At 38.8% G+C, this 22,463-nt stretch overlaps 1 protein-coding gene across 1 annotated transcript in view; it reads right to left on the bottom strand.

Moving 5' to 3' along the window:
- TICRR (TOPBP1 interacting checkpoint and replication regulator) overlaps positions 1-22,463 on the bottom strand; it is a 50,588-nt gene that overhangs the window by 8,738 nt on the left and 19,387 nt on the right. Inside the window, exons 13-15 of the mRNA XM_065871767.1 lie at positions 21,892-21,985; positions 20,232-20,289; positions 17,046-17,192 (exon numbers count right to left, since the gene is read on the bottom strand). Coding sequence (XP_065727839.1) covers positions 17,046-17,192; positions 20,232-20,289; positions 21,892-21,985 — 299 coding nt within the window. The remainder of the gene's footprint in view (positions 1-17,045; positions 17,193-20,231; positions 20,290-21,891; positions 21,986-22,463) is intronic.

The following is a 22,463-nucleotide window of genomic DNA, read 5'->3' as shown; positions in this document are numbered from 1 at the left end:
AAATATGGTCTAATGTTTAGCCAGAGTGGCTCTTAATGGTCTTTTGGACCAAGGTCTAACCATAAGACTCAATTTAACATGATATAACAATTTATCAGCACTATTAGAGTTTAATAATAAATAAGCCAATGTAAAATATTATAAAATTTTAAGATAATATTCCTGAAAAAGGGAAAAGTTCTCATTTATTTGGGCTAACACACCTGTGCACCTATTGGTGGTTCTTGTATTTATGATTAAATGAAATAAAGCATGTGAAAATGCTGATGTGTCATGCAATAAGATATTTAATATAACGATAAATCTAACATGCTCTGGCATAAGTTTTCTCAATAGAGTAGGTATGCAAGCTACTCATGGGAGGACTGGTTTTAAGGGAGATAAAAATGACTAGAAAGAGGAGTGATGTCAGCAGGAATGTGGAGTAAGGACCTCTTAAAAAAAACTCTCCTCCATTAAAGGAACGAGAACACTGGCAAAAATTCAAAATCAATTTTTCCAGAACTCTGGGAATTAACCAGTTTGGAACAATCCAGGGAGTATTTTTTCAACAAAAGCAGCTGAATCTCATTAAGAATAGCAAGCTTTGTGGAACTTTAACTTGCCCCAATCCCAACCTCCTCTCCCTAGGCCTGTGGTAGCCTTGAGAACCAAAAGCCCATAATTACAGTGAAAACCAACAGCCCAGGAGCCTCTGGATGGAACAGAATGGGATCCAAGCTCCTCCAAAGCCCCATTCCCAGATAACTATCTGGTCTGTCTGGCGGTTCCCTGGAAAATCCCACTCACAAGGCCTGTCTTTATTTGACCTGACTCAGAACTCATCCAATGCAAACAACTTTTTCCCAGGGAGCATTTACTGAAAACAATCAGCAGCAACTGTAAACATCACAGCTGCCTGAGGTGGTGATAATACTTAGGGCAAACCACAAGCTGACCAGAAGTTTAGATGGGAAAACTGGGGAGTGAGATGTCCCTAAGGGACTCTGCTGACTTCTGACACACTCCTGGGACCCTAAAAGTACATGTGTGGTAGGGCTGTGTGCATGCCCAGGATGGACCCAAAAAGGCCCTTAGCTGTCACCTCTGGCTGACCTTGAGGCTCTGGAAAACAGAAAGAGTCATAAAATGTCTGGCTGAGTATTGAAGACACGAGCCAATGCACACATAGGGCCCCTCAGCAAAGGCTGGGAAACTTACTGGTTCTGCGCATGTAAGAAAATCTCTGTCCAACCCTTAGCTGACCACTAAGCTAACCAAGCAGAGACTTCAGTGGCTACACATGACAGAATATAGACTTAAAAGACTTAGTTCAGGAAAGTAAACAAACAAAAGCAGTAATGGTAACAACAAACCCTGCCCTGGAGCAGTGGCAATCTGATCGTCAGAGTTGACTCATTATTTAAAATGTCCAGTTGTCAACAAAAAATATGAGACAAGAAACAAGAAAGAATGGCCCACACACAGTGGGAAAAAAAAAAAATCATTCAACAGAAAGCATCCCTGAGGAAGTCCAGACATTGAATTTATTAGCCCAAGACCTTAAATTAGCTATCTGAAATATGTCCAAAGGAAAAAAAAAAATGTAAAGAACTAAAGGAATGTATGAATGAGCCTGATGACTTGCCAAACAGAGAATGTCAATAGAGATATCATTAAAAAACAGAACCAGGGCTTCCCTGGTGGCGCAGTGGTTGGGAGTCTGCCTGCCAATGCAGGGGACACAGGTTCGAGCCCTGGTCTGGGAGGATCCCACATGCCGCAGAGCAACTAGGCCCATGAGCCACAAACTACTAAGCCTGCGCATCTGGAGCCTGTGCTCTGCAACAAGAGAGGCCGTGATAGTGAGAGGCCCACGCACCGCGATGAAGAGTGGCCCCCGCTTGCCACAACTAGAGAAAGCCCTCGCACAGAAACTAAGACCCAACACAGCAAAAATAAATAAATTAATTAATAATAATAAAAAAAGTGTGTGTGCATTTAGGAATAAAAGAGCAAATCTGTGTAAATGCTTATAGCAGCTTCTGGCCCATACAAAGTAGCCAACAAAGTCCTTTCCATTTAAAAAAACAAACAAACAAAAAAAACAGAACCAAATAGAAATTCTGAAGTTGAAAAGTACACTATCTAAAATGAAAAACTCATTAGAGGGGCCCAGCAGTTGATATGAGGTGGCAGAAGAAAGAATCAACAAAATTGAAAACAAGTAATTGAGATTATCCAGTCTGAGGGACAAAAAGAAAAAAGAAAAATGAACAGTCTCAGACACCCGTACGACACAATCAAGCATAATAACAGACACAGTGGAAGTCCTGGAGGAAGAGGAGACAAAGAGGCAGAAAAAATATTTGAAGAAATACTGGCTGAAAACTTCCGATGTTTGATGACAGACATTACGTAGCCAAGAAGCTCAACAAACCTAAGTATGATAAAGTCAAAGAGATCCACACCAGACAAATCATAATCAAACTGTTAGACGCCAAAGGGGAAGAGAGAATCTTGAAAGAATCAAGAAAGCAGTGATCCATCATGTACCAGGAACCCTCAATAAGATTAACAGCTGATTTCTCATCAGAAACATAGGATAACAAAAAGGCACTGTGATGAAAGGCAAAATGCTGAAAGAAAAAGACTCAAGGATTCTATATCCTCTAAAATTGTTACTCAAACATGAAGGAGAAATCAGCACATCCTCTCCACCTCCAAAGAAACACCCAAAAAACAACACTGAGAGAATCTGACACTAGCAGACCAGCCCTAAAAGTAATGTCAGTTCTACAGGGAGTCTTTCAGGATGAAAGGAAAGGGCACTATAGAGTAACATGAATCCACATGAAGAATTAAAGAGCACTGTAAAGGCAACTATACAAGTAAATGCAAAGGACAGAATAAAAGTATCTTTGGGGCTTCCCTGGTGGTGCAGTGGTTGAGAGTCTGCCTGCCGATGCAGGGAACACGGGTTCGTGCCCCGGTCCGGGAAGATCCCACATGCCACGGAGCAGCTGGGCCCGTGAGCCATGGCTGCTGAGCCTGCACGTCCGGAGCCTGTGCTCCACAATGGGAGAGGTCACAACAGTGAGAGGCCCTCGTACAGCAAAAAAAAAAAAGTATTTTTGTTTGTAATCCTTTTCTCCTTTGAGTTAAAAGATAAAGCAATGATTACAAATGTACTGATGGGCATACAATGCATAAACATGTAATCTGTATGACAATACAGCCCAAAGAATGGGATAGAAAACAGAGTTATACAGGAGCAAAGTTTTTGTATACTCCTGAAATTAAGTTGGTATTAACCTCAACTAGATAAATTAAGATACTTAATTGTAACCCCTAGAAAAAGTGACATCACATGAAACAGGGAAGTAGGAAGCTCTAGGGTTTGGTCCCTCCCACAAAACAACTAGAAAACTAGGGGAAAAAATTATCAGAGTAAACTATTTTGGAACTCTGGAACCTGACTGGCACTTATGACAACCGGGGACGTGTCTGATGAAGGGAGAGGCTGATATTTAGTAAGTAAATGACGTGCACGAACCAGCTACCAGCCTCCTTTACTCAGCCCTGCTGTAGCTGTGGGGACAGCGGCCCACATTCTAGGAGCAGCTGGCTGGTGGTAGGGCAGACAGTGGGGACCCTGTCTTCCAAATTTGGGGTTATACGGTTCAGTCAGTGTGCTTTGGAGAGTGGAGTCCTGTGGGGCTGGTGCAGACATTCGCCTTGATTTCTGCTCTCTCAGGCTGCAGCAGCTTTCCCCCACTGCATCTAACAGAAGATTTAGAGGGACAGGAACACCTTTTTGGAGCCAGACACTTAAGGAAATCTTTGTCAGGTCACTGGCTAACCACAGAGATAACAGAACAGAAACTTCAGTGACCACACAAGAAGGAATACACGCTTTGTAAAAAATAGTTTGGAAAACGCACAAATGGACAGGCCCTCAATAAGCAAAGATCAGCAATTCCTCAGAAGTGGGAGAATTTGATCTCCAGAGTTAACCAACTGTAATATTCAGAATATCTAATTCTCAAAAAAGAATTATAAAGCATACAAAGAAACAGGAAAGTGTGTCCGGGAAAAAAGAATTTGACAGAAACCACCCTTGAGAAATCCCAGACATTGGAATCACTGGTCAAATATATTAAATCAAATATTCTAAACATGCTCAATGAGCTCAAGGAAAAAAAAAGAACAAAGAATTAAAAGAAATAAGGAAAACAATGGATAAATAAAATGAGAATACCAATAAAGGGACAGAAATTATATAAAGGAACCAAACAGAAATTTTTGAGCTAAAAAGTACAATAACTGAAATGAAAAGTTCACTAGAGGGGCTCAACCTCAGATTTGAGCAGGCAGAAGAATCAATAAACTTGAAGATAAGACAATCAAAATTATCCAATCTGAGCAGAAAGAAGAGAGGATGAAGAAAAATGAACAAAGCCTGCTTAAGGGACCTGTGAGATACCATCAAGCATAACAATATACAGACACCAGGAGTCCTAGAAGAAGAAAAAGGAGAAGAGAGAAAAGGGCAGAAAAAAGTCGGGAGAAATAATGGTTGTAAATTTGCTAAATATGATGGAAATATATAGGAAAAGAGTGTATACTATTGAAACTAAGTCGTATTATTCAACAGGTTTAAATTTAAGGTGTTAATTGTAATCTCCAAGGTAAACACTAAGAAAATAATTAGAAAATATACAGAAAAAAAGATGAAGGGAATCGAAACAATATACTACAAAAAATAAAAAATCATCTACAAAAATGGCAGTAACAGAGAAATGAAAGAACAAAAGAAGTATAAGATATATAAAAAAATAAGTAGAAAATGGCAGACGTCTTTCCTTATCAGTAACTACATTAAATGTAAATGGATCAAGTGTTTCAATTAAAAGGCAGAAATTGGGGACTTCCCTGGTGGTACAGTGGTTAAGACTCTGTGCTCCCAATGCAGGGAGCCTAGGTTTGATCCTTAGTCAGGGAACTAGATCCCACATGCATGCCATAACTAAGGAGCCCATGTGCCACAACTAAGGAGCTGGTGAGCTGCAACTAAGACCCAGCACAACCAAATAAAAAAAGTAAATGTTAAAAAAAAAAAGAAAAGGCAGAAATTGGCAGAATGGATTTTTAAAAATATGATGCAACTATATTCTGTCTATAAGCTCACTTTAGATACAAAGAGGTTGAAAGTAAAAGGACAGAAAAAGATATTGTATGCAAAAGAGAGCTCGCATGGCTAATTATTGTCAAAATAGATTTTAAGTCAAAAAAGGTTCAAAAGACAAAGTTCATCATGTTGATTTAAAAAATTCAATCCATTAAGTGATACAATTATAAACATATACACGCAACTAACAACAGGGCCCCAAACTCTATGAAGCGTGAAACTGACAGAATTGAAGGAAGAAAAAAATAAGTCAACAATAATACTTGGAGACTTTAATACCCTGATTTCAATGATAGAACATCTATACAGAAGATCAAAAAGAAAACAGAAGACTTGAACACCATAAACAGACTAGGCATAACAGACATCTATAGGCATTCTACCCAAGAGCAGAACACACATTCTTCTCAAGTACACACAGAATATTCGCCAGAACAGGCCAAATGTTAGGCCATAAAACAAGTCTCAAAAAATTTAAAAAGACCAAAATCATACAAAGTATGTTCTTCAACTACAAAGGTATGAAATTAGAAATTAATAACAGAAATTTGTGAAATTAACAAATATGTGAAAATTTACACCCTCCTAAATAGCCAAAGGACCAAAGAAAAAAAATCACAAGGGAAATTAGAAAATATTTTGAGATGATGAAATTGAAAACAACCAAAACTTATAGGATGAAGCTAAAGCAGCGCTTAGAGGGGAATTTGTACCTGTAAAAAGCTGTATTAAAAAAGAAGTCTGGGGAATTCCCTGGCAGTCCAGTGGTAAGGACTCCACGCTTCCATTGCAGGGGGCATGGGTTTGATCCCTAGTCAGGGAACTAAGATCCCACAAGCCATGCAGCGTGGTCAAAAACAAAAACAAAAAAGAAGCCTGGAACCCTCCTACACTGTTGTTGGGAATGTAAACTGGTACATTTACATTGGTACCTAAACCACTATGGGGAACAGTATGGAGGTTCCTTTAAAAACTAAAAATAGAACTACCATATGATCCAGCAATCCCACTCCTGGGCATATATATCTGGAAAAAGCCATAATTCGAAAAGATACATGCACCCCAATGTTCACTGCAGCACTATTTACAACAGCCAAGACATGGAAGCAACCTAAATGTTCATCGGCAGAGGAAAGGATAAAGAAGACATGGTACATATATACAATGGAATATCAGCCATAAAAAAGAACGAAATAATGCAATTTGCAGCAACATGGATAGACCTAGAGATTATCATACTAAGTGAAGTAAGTCAGAGAAAGACAAATATGATATAACTTATATGTGGAATCTAAAAAAATGATCAAATGAACTCATTTACAAAACAGACACAGACTCGGACTTTGAAAACAAACTTATGGTTACCAAAGGGGAAAGGTGGGGGTAATTAGGAATTGGGAATTAACATATATACACTACTATATATAAAACAGATAATCAACAAGCTTCTACTGTAGAGCACAAATAACTCTATTCCATATTCTCTAATAACCTATATGGGAAAAGAGTCTGAAAAAGAATGGATATATGATAATGTGTAACTGAATCACTTTGCTGTACACCTGAAACTAACACAACATTGTAAATCAACTATACTCCAATATAAAATAAAAAATTTAAAACAAAGGACAGTGGTGATAAACTGTTCAATGAGTGATATAAATTTTAAAAAAGCATGTATTTTAAATAATCAATAACAAAACCTTAATCTTAAGAAAACTGAAAAAGATCAAACTAACATCAAAGCAAGTAGAGGGAAGGAAAAAATAAAGATTACACAGGAAGTAAACAAAATCAAGAGTAGAAAAATAATAGAAAAATCAATGAAACCAAAAGTTGGCTCTTTGAAAAGATTTTTAAGTTAACAAACCTTTAGCTAGATTGACAAAGAAAAAATACAGAACACTCAAACAACTATGAAAGAGAGAATAAAACTACCAACCTTACAGAAATAAAAAAGAACTATTAGGTAATACTACAAACAATTGTATAGCAGCAAATTAGAAAACCTAGATGAAATGGACAAATTACTAGAAAGACACAAACTACTGAAAACAGACTAAGCAACAGAAAATCTGAATAAACCTATAACAAGTAAAAAAAAAAAAATGAAACTGTTATCAAAAAACTTCCGGGGCTTCCCTGGTGGTGCAGTGGTTGAGAATCTGCCTGCCAGTGCAGGGGACATGGGTTCGAGCCCTGGTCTGGGAAGATCCCACATGCCGCGGAGCAACTGGGCCCGTGAGCCACAACTACTGAGCCTGTGCATCTGAAGCCTGTGCTCCGCAACGGGAGAGGCCCGTGCACCGCGATGAAGAGTGGCCCCCGCTTGCCACAACTAGAGAAAGCCCTCGCACAGAAACGAAGACCCAACACAGACAAAAATAAATAAATAAATTTATTAAAAACACACACACAAAAAAACTTCCGAAAAATACCCAGGACTAGATGGCTTCACTGCTGAATTCTACCTAACATTTAAAAAGAATTGGGAGGATCCTAGTAAAAGAAAGAAGAGAGATATTTGAAACACACAGACACAAAGTGGAAAGCCATGTGAAGACAGAAGTGAAGATTGAAGTGATACATCTATAAGACAAGGAACTTCAAGGATAGCATAAACCACCAGCAGTTAGGAGCCAGATACACCAGAAATACATCTACACGTGGAACAACTCCTACAGAACACCTACTGAACGCTGGCAGAAGACCTCAGACCTCCCAAAAGGCAAGAAACTCCCCATGTACCTGGGAAGGGCAAAAGAAAAAAAAGAAAAAACAGAAACAAAAGAATAGGGGCGGGACCTGCACCAATGGGAGGGAGCTGTGAAGGAGGAAAGGTTTCCACACACTAGGAAGCCCCTTCGCGGGTGGAGACTGCGGGTGGTGGAGAGGGGTAGCTTCAGAGCCACGGAGGAGAGCGCAGCAACAGGGGTGTGGAGGGCAAAGCAGGGAGATTCCCGCACAGAGGATCGGTGCCGACCGGCACTCACCAGCCCGAGAGGCTTGTCTGCTCACCAGCTGGGGCTGCGAGCTGAGGCTCGGGCTTCTGTCGGAGTGCAGGGAGAGGACTGGGGTTAGCAGCATGAACACAGCCTGAAGGGGTTAGTGCACCACGGCCAGCCGGGAGGGAGTCTGGGAAAAGGTCTGGAGCTGCGGAAGAGGCAAGAGACTTTTTCTTCCCTCTTTGTTTCCTGGTGCGCGAGGAGAGGGGATTAAGAGCGCTGCTTAAAAGAGCTCCAGAGATGGGTGCGAGCTGCGGCTATCAGCGCGGTCCCCAGAGACAGGCATTAGACGTTAAGGCTTTTGCTGCCGACACCAAGACGCCTGTGTGCGAGCACAGGTTACTATCCACACCCCTTTTCCGGGGAGCCTGTGCAGCCCGCCACTGCCAGTTTCCCGGGATCCAGGGACAACTTCCCCGGGAGAACGCACGGCGAGCCTCAGGCTGGTGCAATGTCACGCCGGCCTCTGCCGCTGCAGGCCCGCCCCGCACTCCGTGCCCCTACCCACCCCCCCACGGCCTGAGTGAGCCAGAGCCCCCGAATCAGCGGCTCCTTTACCCTGTCCTGTCTGAGCAAAAAACAGACGCCCTCCAGTGACCTACATACAGAGGCGGGGCCAAATCCAAAGCTGAGCCCCTGGGAGCTGTGAGAACAAAGAAGAGAAAGGGAAATATCTCCCAGCAGCCTCAGAAGCAGCGGATTAAAGCTCCACAATCAACTTGATGTACCCTGCATCTGTGGAATACATGAATAGACAACGAATCATCCCAAATTGAGGAGGTGGACTTCGAGAGCAAGATTTATGATTTTTTTCCCCCTTTTCATCTTTTTGTGAGTGTGTATGTGTATGCTTCTGGGTGCGATTTTGTCTGTATAGCTTTGCTTCCACCATTTGTCCTAGGGTTCTATCCGTCTGTTTTTTTTTCTTTTTGTAAATTTTTTCTTATTAATTTTAATAACTTTATTTTATCTTACTATATCTTCTTTCTTTCCTTCCTTCCCTCCTTTAGACAACGAATCATCCCAAATTGAGGTGGACTTTGAGAGCAAGATTTATGATTTTTTCCCCTTTTCCTCTTTTTGTGAGTGTGTATGTGTATGCTTCTGTATGAGATTTTGTCTGTATAGCTTTGCTTCCACCATTTGTCCTAAGTTTCTATCCGTCTGTTTTTTTAAAAATTCTTTTTCTTAATAATTATTTTTAATTTAATAACTTTATTATATTTTACTTTATCTTTCTTTTTTCCTTCCTTCCCTCCTTCCTTCCTCCCACCGTCCCTCCCTTCCTCTCTCCCTCCCTCTCTCCTTTCTTTCTTTCCTTCTTTCTTCTTCCTTCCTTCCTTCCTTTCTTTCTTCCTACTTCTACTAATTCTTTCTCTCTACTTTTTCTCCCTTTTATTCTGAACCGTGTGGATGAAAGGCTCTTGGTGCTGCAGCCAGGAGTCAGTGCTGTGCCTCTGAGGTGGGAGAGCCAACTTCAGGACACTGGTCAACAAGAGACCTCCCAGCTCCATGTAATATCAAACAGTGAAAATCTCCCAGAGATCTCCATCTCAACGCCAGCACCCAGCTTCACTCAACAACCAGCAAGCTACAGTGCTGGACACCCTGTGCCAAACAACTAGCAAAACAGGAACACAACCCCACCCATTAGCAGAGAGGCTGCCTAAGATCATAAGTCCACAGACACCGCAAAACATACCACCAGACGTGGACCTGCCCACCAGAGAGAAAAGATCCAGCCTCTTCCACCAGAACACAGGCACTAGTCCCCTCCAACAGGAAGCCTACATAACCAACTGAACCACTAGGGACAGACACCAAAAACAACGGGAACTACGAACCTGCAGCTTGCAAAAAGGAGACCCCAAACACAGTAAGATAAGCAAAACGAGAAGACAGAAAAACACACCGCAGATGAAGGAGCAAGATAAAAACCCACCAGACCTAACAAATGAAGAGGAAATAGGCAGCCTACCTGAAAAAGAATTCAGAATAATGATAGTAAACATGATCCAAAATCTTAGAAATAGAATAGACAAAATGCAAGAAACATTTAACAAGGACCTAGAAGAACTAAAGATGAAACAAACAACGATGAACAACACAATAAATGAAATTAAAAATACTCTAGATGGGATCAATAGCAAAATAACTGAGGAAGAAGAATGGATAAGTGACCTGAAAGATAAAATAGTGGAAATTACTACTGCAGAGCAGAATAAAGAAAAAAGAATGAAAAGAACTGAGGACAGTTTCAGAGACCTGTGGGACAACACTAAACGCACCAACATTCGAATTATAGGGGTTCCAGAAGAAGAAGAGAAAAAGAAAGGGACTGAGAAAATATTTGAAGAGATTATAGTTAAAAACTTCCCTAATACGGGAAAGGAAATAGTTAATCAAGTCCAGGAAGCACAGAGTGTCCCATACAGGATAAATCCAAGGAGAAATACACCAAGACACATATTAATCAAACTGTCAAAAATTAAGTACAAGGAAAGCGTATTAAAAGCAGCAAGGGAAAAACAACAAATAACACACAAGGGAATCCCTATAAAGTTAACAGCTGATCTTTCAGCAGAAACTCTACAAGCCAGAAGGGAGTGGCAGGACATATTTAAAGTGATGAAGGAGAAAAACCTGCAACCAAGATTACTCTACCCAGCAAGGATCTCATTCAGATTTGATGGAGAAATTAAAACCTTTACAGACAAGCAAAAGCTGAGAGAGTTCAGCACCACCAAACCAGCTTTACAACAAATGATAAAGGAACTTCTCTAGGCAAGAAACACAAGAGAAGGAAAAGACCTACAATAACGAACTGAAAACAATTTAGAAAATGGGAATAGGAACATACATATCGATAATTACCTTAAATGTAAATGGACTAAATGCTCCCACCAAAAGACACAGATTGGCTGAATGGATACAAAAACAAGACCCATATATATGCTATCTACAAGAGACCCACTTCCAACCTAGAGACAAATACAGACTGAAAGTAGGGGATGGAAAAAGATATTCCATGCAAATGGAAACCAAAAGAAAGCTGGAGGAGCAATTCTCATATCAGACAAAATAGACTTTAAAATAAAGACTATTAGAAGAAACAAAGAAGGGCACTACATAATGATCAAGGGATCGATACAAAAAGAAGATATAACAATTGTAAATATTTATGCACCCAACATAGGAGCACCTCAATACATAAGGCAAATACTAACAGCCATAAAAGGGGAAATCGACAGTAACACATTCATAGTAGGGGACTTTAACACCCCACTTTCACCAATGGACCGATCATCCAAAACGAAAATAAATAAGAAAACACAAGCTTTAAATGATACATTAAACAAGATGGACTTAATTGATATATATAGGACACTACATCCAAAAACAAGAGAATACACATTTTTTTCAAGTGCTCATGGAACATTCTCCAGGATAGATCATATCTTGGGTCACAAATCAAGCCTTGGTAAATTTAAGAAAACTGAAATTGTATCAAGTATCTTTTCCAACCACAATGCTATGAGACTAGATACCAATTACAGGAAAAGATCTGTAAAAAATACAAACACATAGAGGCTAAACAATACACTACTTAATAATGAAGTGATCACTGAAGAAATCAAAAAATACCTAGAAACAATGACAATGGAAACATGACAACCCAAAACCTATGGGATGCAGCAAAAGCAGTTCTAAGAGGGAAGTTTATAGCAATACAAGCCCACCTTAAGAAACAGGAAACATCTCGAATGAACAACCTAACCTTGTACCTAAAGCAATTAGAGAAAGAAGAACAAAAGAACCCCAGAGTTAGCAGAAGGAAAGAAATCATAAATATCAGATCAGAAATAAATGAAAAAGAAATGAAGGAAACGATAGCAAAGATCAATAAAACTAAAAGCTGGTTCTTTGAGAAGATAAATAAAATAGATAAACCATTAGCCAGACTCATCAAGAAAAAAAGGGAGAAGACTCAAATCAATAGAATTCGAAATGAAAAAGGAGAAGTAACAACACTGCAGAAATACAAAAGATCATGAGAGATTACTACAAGCAACTCTATGCCAATAAAATGGACAACCTGGAAGAAATGGACAAATTCTTAGAAATGCACAACCTGCCAAGACTGAATCAGGAAGAAACAGAAAATATGAACAGACCAATCGCAAGCACTGAAATTGAAACTGTGATTAAAAATCTTCCAACAAACAAAAGCCCAGGACCAGATGGCTTCACAGGCGAATTCTATCAAACATTTAGAAAAGAGCTAACACCTATCCTTCTCAAACTCTTCCAAAATATAGCAGAGGGAGGAACACTCCCAAATTCCTTCTATGAGGCCACCATCACCTTGATACCAAAACCAGACAAGGATGTCACAAAGAAAGAAAACTACAGGCCAATATCACTGATGAACATAGATGCAAGAATCCTCAACAAAATACTAGCAAACAGAATCCAACAGCACATTAAAAGGATCATACACCATGATCAAGTGGGGTTTATTCCAGGAATGCAAGGATTCTTCAATATATGCAAATCTATCAATGTGATAAACCATATTAACAAATTGAAGGAGAAAAACCATATGATCATCTCAATAGATGCAGAGAAAGCTTTTGACAAACTTCAACACCCATTTATGATAAAAACCCTGCAGAAAGTAGGCATAGAGGGAACTTTCCTCAACATAATAAAGGCCATCTATGACAAGCCCACAGCAAACATCATTCTCAATGGTGAAAAACTGAAAGCATTTCCACTAAGATCAGGAACAAGACAAGGTTGCCCACTCTCACCACTCTTATTCAACATAGTTTTGGAAGTTTTAGCCACAGCAATCAGGGAAGAAAAGGAAATAAAAGGAATCCAAATTGGAAAAGAAGAAGTAAAGCTGTCACTGTTTGCAGATGACATGATACAATACATAGAGAATCCTAAAGATGCTACCAGAAAACTACTGGAGCTAATCAATGAATTCGGTAAAGTAGCAGGATACAAAATTAATGCACAGAAATCTCTGGCATTCCTATATACTAATGATGAAAAATCTGAAAGTGAAATCAAGAAAACACTCCCATTTACCACTGCAACAAAAAGAATAAAATATCTAGGAATAAACCTACCTAAGGAGACAAAAGACCTGTATGCAGAAAATTATAAGACACTGATGAAAGAAATTAAAGATGATACAAATAGATGGAGAGATATACCATGTTCTTGGATTGGAAGAATCAACATTGTAGAAAAGACTCTACTACCCAAAGCAATCTATAGATTCAATGCAATCCCTATCAAACTACCACTGGCATTTTTCACAGAACTAGAACAAAAAATTTCGCAATTTGTATGGAAACACAAAAGACCCCGAATAACCAAAGCAATCTTGAGAACGAAAAAAGGAGCTGGAGGAATCAGACTCCCTGACTTCAGACTATACTACAAAGCTACAGTAATCAAGACAGTATGGTACTGGCACAAAAACAGAAAGATAGATCAATGGAACAGGATAGAAAGCCCAGAGATAAACCCACGCACATATGGACACCTTATCTTTGATAAAGGTGGCAGGAATGTACTGTAGAGAAAGGACAGCCTCTTCAATAAGTGGTGCTGGGAAAACTGGACAGCTACATGTAGAAGTATGAGATTAGATCATTCCCTACCACCATACACAAAAATAAGCTCAAAATGGATTAAAGACCTAAATGTAAGGCCAGAAACTATCAAACTCCTAGAGGAAAACATAGGCAGAACACTCTATGACATAAATCACAGCAAGATTTTTTTTGATTCACCTCCTAGAGTAATGGAAATAAAAACAAAAATAAACAAATGGGACCTAATGAAACTTCAAAGCTTTTGCACAGCAAAGGAAACCATAAACAAGACCAAAAGACAACCCTCAGAATGGGAGAAAATATTTGCAAATGAAGCAAATGACAAGGGATTAATCTCCAAAATTTACAAGCAGCTCATGCAGCTCAATAACAAAAAAACAAACAACCCAATCCAAAAATGGGCAGAAGACCTAAATAGACATTTCTCCAAAGAAGATATACAGAATGCCAACAAACACATGAAAGAATGCTCAACATCATTAATCATTAGAGAAATGCAAATCAAAGCTACAATGAGATATCATCTCACACCAGTCAGAATGGCCATCATCAAAAAATCTAGAAACAATAAATGCTGGAGAGGGTGTGGAGAAAAGGGAACACTCTTGCACTGCTGGTGGGAATGTGAATTGGTTCAGCCACTATGGAGAACGGTATGGAGGTTCCTTAAAAAACTACAAATAGAACTACCATATGACCCAGCAATCCCACTACTGGGCATATACCCTGAGAAAACCAAAATTCAAAAAGAGTCATGTACCAAAATGTTCATTGCAGCTCTATTTACAATAGCCCAGAGATGGAAACAACCTAAGTGTCCATCATCGGATGAATGGATAAAGAAGATGTTGCACATATATACAATGGAATATTACTCAGCCATAAAAAGAAACGAAGTTGAGCTATTTGTAATGAGGTGGATAGACCTAGAGTCTGTCATACAGAGTGAAGTAAGTCAGAAAGAAAAAGACAAATACCGTATGCTAACACATATATATGGAATTTAAGAAAAAAAAACGTCATGAAGAACCTAGGGGTAAGATAGGAATAAAGACACAGGCCTACTAGAGAACGGACTTGAGGATATGGGGAGGGGGAAGGGTGAGCTGTGACAGGGCGAGAGAGAGGCATGGACATATATACACTACCAAACATAAGGTAGATAGCTAGTGGGAAGCAGCCGCATGGCACAGGGAGATCAGCTCGGTGCTTTGTGACCGCCTGGAGGGGTGGGATAGGGAGAGTGGGAGGGAGGGAGACGTGAGGGAAGAGATATGGGAACATATGTATATGTATAACTGATTCACTTTGTTATAAAGCAGAAACTAAGACACCATTGTAAAGCAATTATACCCCAATAAAGATGTTAAAAAATAAAAAAATAAAAAGAATTGGGGGGACTTCCCTGGTGTTGCAGTGGTTAAGAATCTGCCTGCCAATGCAGGGGAAACGGGTTCAAGCCCTGGTCTGGGAAGATCCCACATGCTGCGGAGCAACTAAGCCCGTGTGCCACAACTGCTGAGCCTGCACTCTAGAGCCCGCAAGCCACAACTACTGAGCCCACATGCCACAACTACTGAAGCCTGTGTGCCTAGAGCCCATGTTCCGCAACAAGAGAAGCCACCACAATGAGAAGCCCATGTACCACAATGAAGAGTGACCCCCATTCGCCACAACTAGAGAAAGCCTGCGTGTAGCAACGAAGACCCAATGCAGCCATAAATAAATAAATAAATAAATTTATTTTTTAAAAAAAATTGGGACTTCGCTGGTGGTCCAGTGGCTAAGACTCCATGCTCCCAATGCAGGGGGCCCGGGTATGAACCCTGGTCAGGGAACTAGATCCCAGATGCTGCAACTAAGAGTTTGCATGCCACAACTAAAGATCCCGCGTGCCACGATGAAGACCAAATGCAGCCGAAAATAAATTTTAAAAAATGGATATCATCAAAATTAAAAATATTTTATGTATCAAAGAACACTATCCAGAAAGTGAAAAGAAAACTCAACAGATTGGGGAAAAAATATTTTCAAATTGTATATCTGATAAGGGGCTGGTATCTAGAATATATAAAGAACTCTTACAACTCAACAGTGAAAAGACAAACAACCTAATTTAAAAATGGGCAAAGATTTCTCCAAAGAAGATATACAAATGGCCAGTGAGCACATGAAAAGCAACTCAACATTAGTTATCAAGGAAATGCAACTCATAACCACAATGACACACCACTTTACACCCACTAGGATGAGCAGAATCAAAGAGGGACAATGGAAGGTGGTGGCAAGGATGTGGAGAAATCAGAACCCTCATACACTGTTAGTGGGAATATAAAATGGTATAGCCACTTTGGAAAAGTCTGGTAACTGCTTAAAAAGTTAAACATAGAGTTACCATATGACCCAGCAATTTCATTTCTAGGCATATGCCTGAGAATTAAAAATGTGTCTACACACAATCTTATATATGAATGCTTACAGCAGCATCACTCACAATAGCCAAAAGTAGAAACAACTTAAATGTCCACCAGTTGATGAATGGGTAAGTAAAATGTAGTTTATCCTACAATGGTATATTATTGTCAATAAAAAGAAATGAAGTACTGAGACGTACTACACCATGTACAAACCTTGAAAACATTATGCTAAAGTAAAAAAAAGCCAGTTACAAAGACCACATAATATGATTCCTCTTAAAAGAAATATCCGTAAGAAATCTATAAAAACAGAAAGTAGACTGGTGGTTGCCTACAGCTGGGAAGACTGGAAGAAATGGAGAGTGACTACTAATGGGTAGGTACAGGGCTTCTTTCTGGAATGATGAAAATGTTCTGGAATGTGTCATGATGGTTGCACAACTTTGTGAATATACTGAAAACCACTAAAAGTTGATTTTATGATACATGAATGGTCTCAATTATAAAAAAGCAAAAACAACCCCAACACACCGAAAGACTAGAAAATTGCTAGTCACTATCTTTCGTTTTTGTTTAATTGGTTTTATAAAATAGATGTTTGTCTGTTGTCTGTAGGGGTAACTAGAAAGGGAGGAATGAGAAAAACCAGGATTAATTCTTCATCTAAACTTGGAGGGAGAGACCCCAAGTGGAAAATTAACTGATGGTAACCAAAGAGGAGAGGAAAACATGAGATTAATGAGCTTCTGCAACAAGAGTCTGGAGACCGGTTTGGGTCCAAGAATCCCCTTCTCGTGGTTACCCTAAAATGTAGTACCTTTGGTCCTCTTGAAGTTGTCAAGTTTATACTCTAGACCTTCCACAGCTGACACAGAATGGCTTCTAGGCAACCCCCGCTTTACAGATCTCTTTGAAGGAGAAATCATTTCCTGGTTGAAGAGATTTCTTCGAACTTTGGTCACTTCTGAAAGCATTAAGAAAAAAAGAAAGTCAAATATTATCATTAATAAAAGCCACATGTGGGAAAAGAAGGATATCCAAAACAGAGAATCTGCTTGCGGAAACTATTTTACAGGCTGACTGCTATATTCACATTTACTAATAGGATTTCCTTAAATAGTACACTCACATGGTATATCAAAACTATTCACTTCCCTGATGGCGCAGTGCTTAAGACTTCACGCTCCCAACGCGGGGGGCCTGGGTTCGATCCCCGGCCAGGGAACTAGATCTCACGTGCATGCCGCAACTAAGGAGCCTGCCTGCCACAACTAAAGGAGCCCACGTGCTGCAAATAAGACCTGGTACAACCAAATAAATAAATATTTTTTTTAAAAACTTAAAAAAATTTTTTTAAAAACTACTTACATTTATAAATTTAATATAAACCGAACCTTTCAGGAATACAAGGAAGGCCCACATCACTTAAATTAGAAGTTTTATTCACTGTAAAATGGACATAATCCTCAAGTAAGAGGTTGGATAATGTAAATCATAGTCCTTTTAATATATCCCAGTATTACGATATTTTTCTCACATTGGAACTTTTTGCTGCTTTGTATTTCAGCATCAAGCAGAGAAACTGTTCTTTTCAATCCCAGAGATTTCATTTTTCTTCTTTTGAGTATTTTACTAATTTGCTGGGATACAGTAGTCCCTCCCTATCTGCAGTTTCACTTTCTACATTTTCAGTTAACTGCAGTCAACTGCAGTCTGAAAATATCAAATGAAAAATCCCAGAAATACTTAAGTCATAAGTTTTAAAGTTGTGTGTCTTCCTGAGTAGTGTGATAAAATCTCATGCCATCCTGCTCTGTCCCACCAAAAACATGAATCATTCCTTTGTCCAGCATATCCCACCCGTTAGGCACTTAGTAGCCAGCTGGGTTATCAGATCGACTGTAGCAGTATAGCAGTGCTATATTCAAGTAACCCTTATTTTACTTAAATACTTTTTGTGTCCCAAAGCACAAAAGTAGTGATGCTGGCAACCTGGATATGCTGAAAAGAAGTCATAAAGTGCTTCCTATAAATAAAAAGTTTCTCAACTTAAGGGAAAAAAAAATCGTATGTTAATGTTGCTACGATCTATGGTAAGAGTGAATTGTCTATCTGTGAAACTGTGAAGGAAAAATTCACGCTAGTTTTGCTGTCACAACTCAAACTTCAAAAATTATGGCTACAATGCATGAAAGGGCTTAGTTAAGATGGAAAAGGCATTAAATTTGTACAAGATATTTTGAGAGAGACCACATTCATGTAACTTTTATTATAGCATATTGTTATAATTGTTCTATTTTATTATGGTATTAACTCTTACCATGCCTAATTTATAAATTAAACTTTATCATAGGTATGTATGTATAGGAAAAAACATAGTATAGGGTTTGATACTATATGAAGTTTCAGTATCTGAGGGTATTGGAACGTAATCCCTGTGGATAAGGGGGGAACTACTATATTTTAAATCCTCTTCCTAACTCCAGAGCATGAGAGTTGTAACCATCTAGACTCAGAGTTAGGAAAAATAGCTGAAGAGTCAGGAAATACTTGACAAAGCTAGCAGGCTAGCATTTTAATTTTAATCTTAAGCAAGATGGCCTGGTGGAGGCTACTCAAAAATCCACTAAGAGGAAAAAAATTCTAAGAGCAAGTCACTTAAATAAAAACCAAATAAACCAGGATCCACAAACTGGGAGGAGCCTTTTTTACCCATCAATGACATAAACATTAAGGACGCCAATAATGCACACCAAAGTTTCAAAAAAATGTTTCTCTATCTCCATTATAAAAGCCTCTGTTACCTGCCTTAGGCTGTCTATGAAACCGATTTACGGCCTGACAGCCAAATTTGACCTGTTATTTTCCATTTTTCCCAAATTTTGGAGAAGTTTAATATCTATAGAAAATTTCAACATAGAATCATGGTGACTTCAGTGGTGGCTCAGTGGATAAGACTCCACGCTCCCAATGCAGGGGGCCCAGGTTTGATCCCTGGTCAGGGAACTAGATCCCACATGCATGTTGCGACTAAGAGTTTGCATGCCACAACTAAGGAGCCCGTGTGCCGCAACTAAGGAGCTGGCGAGCTGCAACTAAGACCCAGCACAACCAAATAAATAAATATTAAAAAAAAACCAAGACCAAAAAAACACACATAGAATTGTCACTAAAATTCACCAACTGTCAACATCTGTTTTCTCCCTCCATCTCTCTCTCTACGTTTGTACAACTGCCCACCCCAGAACGCTGGAGAGTGAGTTGCAGACATCACAACTCTTCAGTTTCCTGTATTTCAGCATGTATCTCCAAAGAACAAGGGCATATATCTAAACCATCTTCAAATTTCCTCTCATCGTCTCAGTAATATCCGTTATAGCTTTTTACCCTACATTTAAGACCCAAGCAGGGATCATGTAGTGCACTTATGTCACAGTTAAATTCCTTTTATCTAAACCAGCTCCACTGCCTCTTTTCTTTTTCGGCTTTCATGTTAATGGCATTAAAAAAATATTTTAGGGCTTCCCTGGTGGCACAGTGGTTAAGAATCCACCTGCCAATGCAGGGGACACGAGTTCGAGCCCTGGTCCGGGAAGATCTCACATGCCACGGAGCAACAAAGCCTGTGCGCCACAACTACCGAGCCCACGTGCCTAGAGCCCGTGCTCCACAACAAGAGAAGCCACCACCATGAGAAGCCCGCACATCGCAAGAGTAGCCCCCGCTTGCCACAACTAGAGAAAGCCCACACACAGCAATGAAGACCCAATGCAGCCAAAAATAAACAAACAATAAATTAAAAAAAAATTTTTAGACCAGTTATTTTACAAAATGCAGTATTTTGAGACCATGTGAACATCCTACTCCTCTAGCACACAGTATATGGACCTATTTCATAAACCAACAATTACACAAAACTATAATTTTTAACTATATGCAACTGCTTAAATATATGTAATCAAAATAAAACTGTCACTGAGTACAACAAGGAAACAAAGTATACCTTGTACCGTTTCTTTCTCTGGGGGTGGAGGCAGCTGAAGAATAGGGTGAGAATTCTCCTGAAAGATGAGAAAATCCAATAAGAAAATTTAAATAGGAATTCATTTAAAAGAATAAAAATTCCACAAGAAACCCTTTGATCCTTGCAATTCCACTTGTAGGAATCTGTAACAGAAATAGTTGTAAAATGCACAAAAATAGGGCCTGGAAATATACACAACAAACTGTCATCAGCGATTACTTCTGAAGAATGGATGGTGAAGAGGCACTAACATTTAACTTTATATAATTTCAACTTTTAAACGATGTTTCTGTATACCTTTTATAACTAAAACATCAGGGAAACCCCATAATATTAGAGGATGGCTATATACTCTTAGGAACGTCTCTGTATAAAACTGCTATTTGGGGACTTCCCTGGTGGTCCAGTGGTTAAGACTTCGCGCTTCCACTGCAGGGAGCACTGGTTCGATCCCTGGTTGGGGAACTAAGATCCCACATGCCGTGTGGCGTGGCAGAAAAAAAAAATACCCACCTGCTATTTATTTGCTATTATAGTAGAGGATTCAAGTGCCTAAACTCAAATGGCATCTAAACAAGAGAATTGTTTTTAAAGATTTTGTTGCTGTTTTTTCAATTATGCCACTGCAATCATTAAAGAATAAACAGCCAAATAGGAGCAGAAACTTAACAAATGATATTCTTTTTTAACCAAAATCAAATCCTGATCTCAGTAAATCTGGTCTTAAAGAAGTTAACTTTCTAGGCCAATCTGAAACAAGTTTTCCAAAAGGAGTGCTAGAAAGGACTGCTAATCGTGTAAAATCTAGTGAGAGAGGTGGTCTGATACCTTTTGGACTTCATACTCTCTGAACAAAATCTCCAAGATATCTAAGATTTGCATCTTATTCACTCATATAAGAAAGTGAACACCACTAACTCTTCCAAAGAAACCCCACCTCCAGTACTAAAGCACAGCTATAAATCTCTAGAAACAAACCACTATTGTAATGATTAATGCTTCTAAAGCTAGTTCTCCTAGAATTTTAACTCTTCTCATAATTCATGCAGTTCAAAAGTTTCAATGCATTTTTTTGTCTTTCTCCTTCTCTTAGTAAGACATTAATTCTACTTAGTAAATAGACTCCAGCTGGATTTCTTTTTTTTGCAACCATCAAGTCCTAACATCTACTGCCACAGAAAAATAATTACCACCTGGCTTCATGACTTTTTTTGTTTGCTTTTGTAACTTGTTATTGATGTAAAACATACTTACTGAAAAGTACTTTCTGATACACAAAGTCCTATTATGATTGTACACTATTTTTCAATGGCTTCTTTTGCTTATGTTATTATTTCATAAGTTTTCTTAACTACATTAAAGATTTTGAATTAACTTATTCATTCCTAACTTTTACTATTTTTTTCCCCTTAATATTACCTCTGTCACACTTTTGGGAAAAATGATTAATATTTAATAAATTTATATTTCTTTATTCCTTAGATTACAGTTGTAGACACATTCATAAAAATACCTAATTTTATTTCTGTATCCTCCAATGCTCATTTCTTAAAAGTAAAGACACCGTGTTTCATTCTTATTTATTGTATGAACTCATGCCCAAAGTGATACCACTTTCTATCTCCTGGAAATGACTTACATTTTTCGTAGCTCTCTTGGATACTTTGGGAATTTCAATTTGTCGCAGATTTTGTGAAACCTCTGCAATGCTTTTATGTCTTATTGCATTTTTCCTTTTAAAAATAGAAAGAAACAGTCAATATACACTGAATACAGGTTACAGCTAGTTATATCAGAATGGAACTAGAGTTTAAAATAAAACACTTAAATAAAAGTCGGTTATCTTGAGGTTGGCCTGAACTTACAGTAAAACAAGTCAATCCCATAATTTCTAAAAGTAACAACTATAAATTTAACTAGTTATGAACAATGTAGAGCATCATGGAAAATATACAAAGTAAGCTGAAACCCTAAGCTTACCTCATGGAAGGCTCCTAGTTCTTGGAGACCCCATGTGGAGAGTCAAGAGGGGACTGTGACTACACAATACAAGACTATATGTTCCCCAGATAATATAAAGAGTGTCAGATGCTCCTTGTTAAGAACTCTAATAATTGGCTTCTGTGATTCAGACATAAGGGCAACTACTAATTCCATAAATTATAGACAAAGACAACTGGACTATGGCTTAAACATACCCTATACCAGAAC

This window comes from Phocoena phocoena, chromosome 2, assembly GCF_963924675.1.
Source record: "Phocoena phocoena chromosome 2, mPhoPho1.1, whole genome shotgun sequence".
Taxonomy (NCBI): domain Eukaryota; kingdom Metazoa; phylum Chordata; class Mammalia; order Artiodactyla; family Phocoenidae; genus Phocoena; species Phocoena phocoena.
This window is presented reverse-complemented; position numbering and strand designations above follow the sequence as displayed.